The sequence below is a fragment of the Microtus oregoni genome, unplaced genomic scaffold (assembly GCF_018167655.1).
Source record: "Microtus oregoni isolate MIOR12 unplaced genomic scaffold, Mior012 000119F_ref0000445, whole genome shotgun sequence".
Classification (NCBI taxonomy): domain Eukaryota; kingdom Metazoa; phylum Chordata; class Mammalia; order Rodentia; family Cricetidae; genus Microtus; species Microtus oregoni.
Genome location: NW_024544748.1, coordinates 1,341,121 through 1,342,947, shown reverse-complemented (window position 1 = coordinate 1,342,947; position 1,827 = coordinate 1,341,121). Strand labels below are relative to the sequence as shown.

At 41.1% G+C, this 1,827-nt stretch overlaps 1 protein-coding gene across 1 annotated transcript; it reads right to left on the bottom strand.

The window, feature by feature from the left end:
* Nucleotides 1-1,438: 1,438 nt before the first annotated feature.
* On the bottom strand, nt 1,439-1,552 carry LOC121444283 (dolichyl-diphosphooligosaccharide--protein glycosyltransferase subunit 4-like). The gene has a single exon (XM_041646108.1). The coding sequence runs from the start codon at nt 1,550-1,552 to the stop codon at nt 1,439-1,441; it is 114 nt and encodes a 37-aa protein (XP_041502042.1).
* Between the last annotated feature and the right edge of the window lie 275 nt (nt 1,553-1,827).

The window sequence follows — 1,827 nt, the reverse complement described above, 5'->3', positions numbered from 1 at the left end:
GGACCTCCCACCTCCGTCCATATCTAGGAAGGTGAACATCCAAACTGGCTGGGCTCCCACAAAGCCATCACATTACGTAGAATCAAACCCCTGTGCCATTGTCCTTTGCGTCTCATCAGCCCTCATAGTTCGCCATGTTCAGAGAGTCCAGTTTTATCCCATGCTTTTTCAGTCACAGTCCAGCTGGTCTTGGTGAGCTCTCAATAGATCAGCTCCACTGTCTCAGTGGGTGGGTGCATCCCTCGTGGTCCCGACTTCTTTGCTCATGTTCTCCCTCCTTCTGCTCCTCATTGGGACTTTGGGAGCTCAGTCCAGTGCTCCAGTGATTTTTAATGACAAAACGTTTGAAAAGTATTGTCATCAGGGCTCTGAGAGAAAATCTGTTAGGTATAATAGTATAATTTGGTATGTTTAATGAAGGCAGTGAAAGCAGTTTGAAATTTTGACTGCAAATAGGTTGTAACCCAATAGTTCCAAAAATGTATCAGAGAAATGCCAGTGTTTGTATATATTTGCAAAACATGTATACCAAGTCATTCACTACAGCATTGTTTTTTAATAGCAAAACTCAAATGTTTATCAAAGCACCCATTAAGTTATGAATGAGGAAATGTTTTATATACCCTTAAGTGAATAGGGAGTGTTTGCTAAAGTGTATGTTGATTGAATGTTGTATATTTGGGGGATTATAGCTTCTCTTAAACATAATTATTTGTACTTGAGGTCTACAGAAACTGGTTAACTTTGTGTGAGTGGGTAAGTAGGAACAAAGGAAATGGGAGATTAAATTAGAAGGGATACTTTTCATTGTATCCCTTTTCTATTTATTTATTTATTTATTATATATACAATATTCTGTCTGTGTGTGTGTCTGCAGGCCAGAAGAGGGCACCAGACCTCATTACAGATGGTTGTGAGCCACCATGTGGTTGCCGGGAATTGAACTCAGGATCTTTGGAGGAGCAGGCAATGCCCTTAACCACTGAGCCATCTCTCCAGCCCTGTATCCCTTTTCTTATTTTCTATTTTTAATTAAAAACTTTTCTAGTACTAGAGCTTGAACACAGAGCCTTACACATGCTAGGCAAATTGGCTACTGCTGAGCAATGAGCTATATCTCTAGGTCTTATTTTTTGGGTCATTTTCCTCTTTTAGTTAATTTTTTTTTTACCACAAAAATATATATCTATATTTTTATATTGGGGGAGGGAATAGAAAAGAAAGCAGCCCCTATACTGGGCCCTATTCAGTGACAGCTTCTTGTTTTATAGGGCTAAGGAAGACTTGAGGAAATAAAAGTTGTTTGGAAAAATCCAGATGTCGTTGCTTTGTATGCTATGATGGGTAGGAGGGATGAAGTGAAGTGTGAAGGCCCCTCACACTCTCCATCTTGCCTCAGACTATGTCCTGGAAGCCTGGGATGGAGAAAACGCTACTTTCATTCCTGCTTCTTGGAATTGTTGACAGCCACGTAGTAATAGAGAGCCACAAGCAAGAAAAGCGACACGCCCTGCCTGTTGGTGAAGATGGCGGGCTGCATGTCCGTGATCATTCTGAACAGCTCTACTCAGCTCTGATGCTACTGTTTGCTGTACAAGTTTGAGGTAGGATAGTTAAAATTTTTTTATTCAATATATTTTGATCATGTTTTTCTTCTTTCCCAACTCCTCCTAGATCCCCCTCCCTCAGTTTACCCACCTTCATGTTTATTTCATTCCTTCAAAAGAAAGGATGCCAAGCTGGGCAGTGGTGGCACAGGCCTTTAATCCAAGTACTCAGGAGGCAGAGGCAGGAGGATCTCTGAGTTTGAGGTCAAAGTGGTTTACA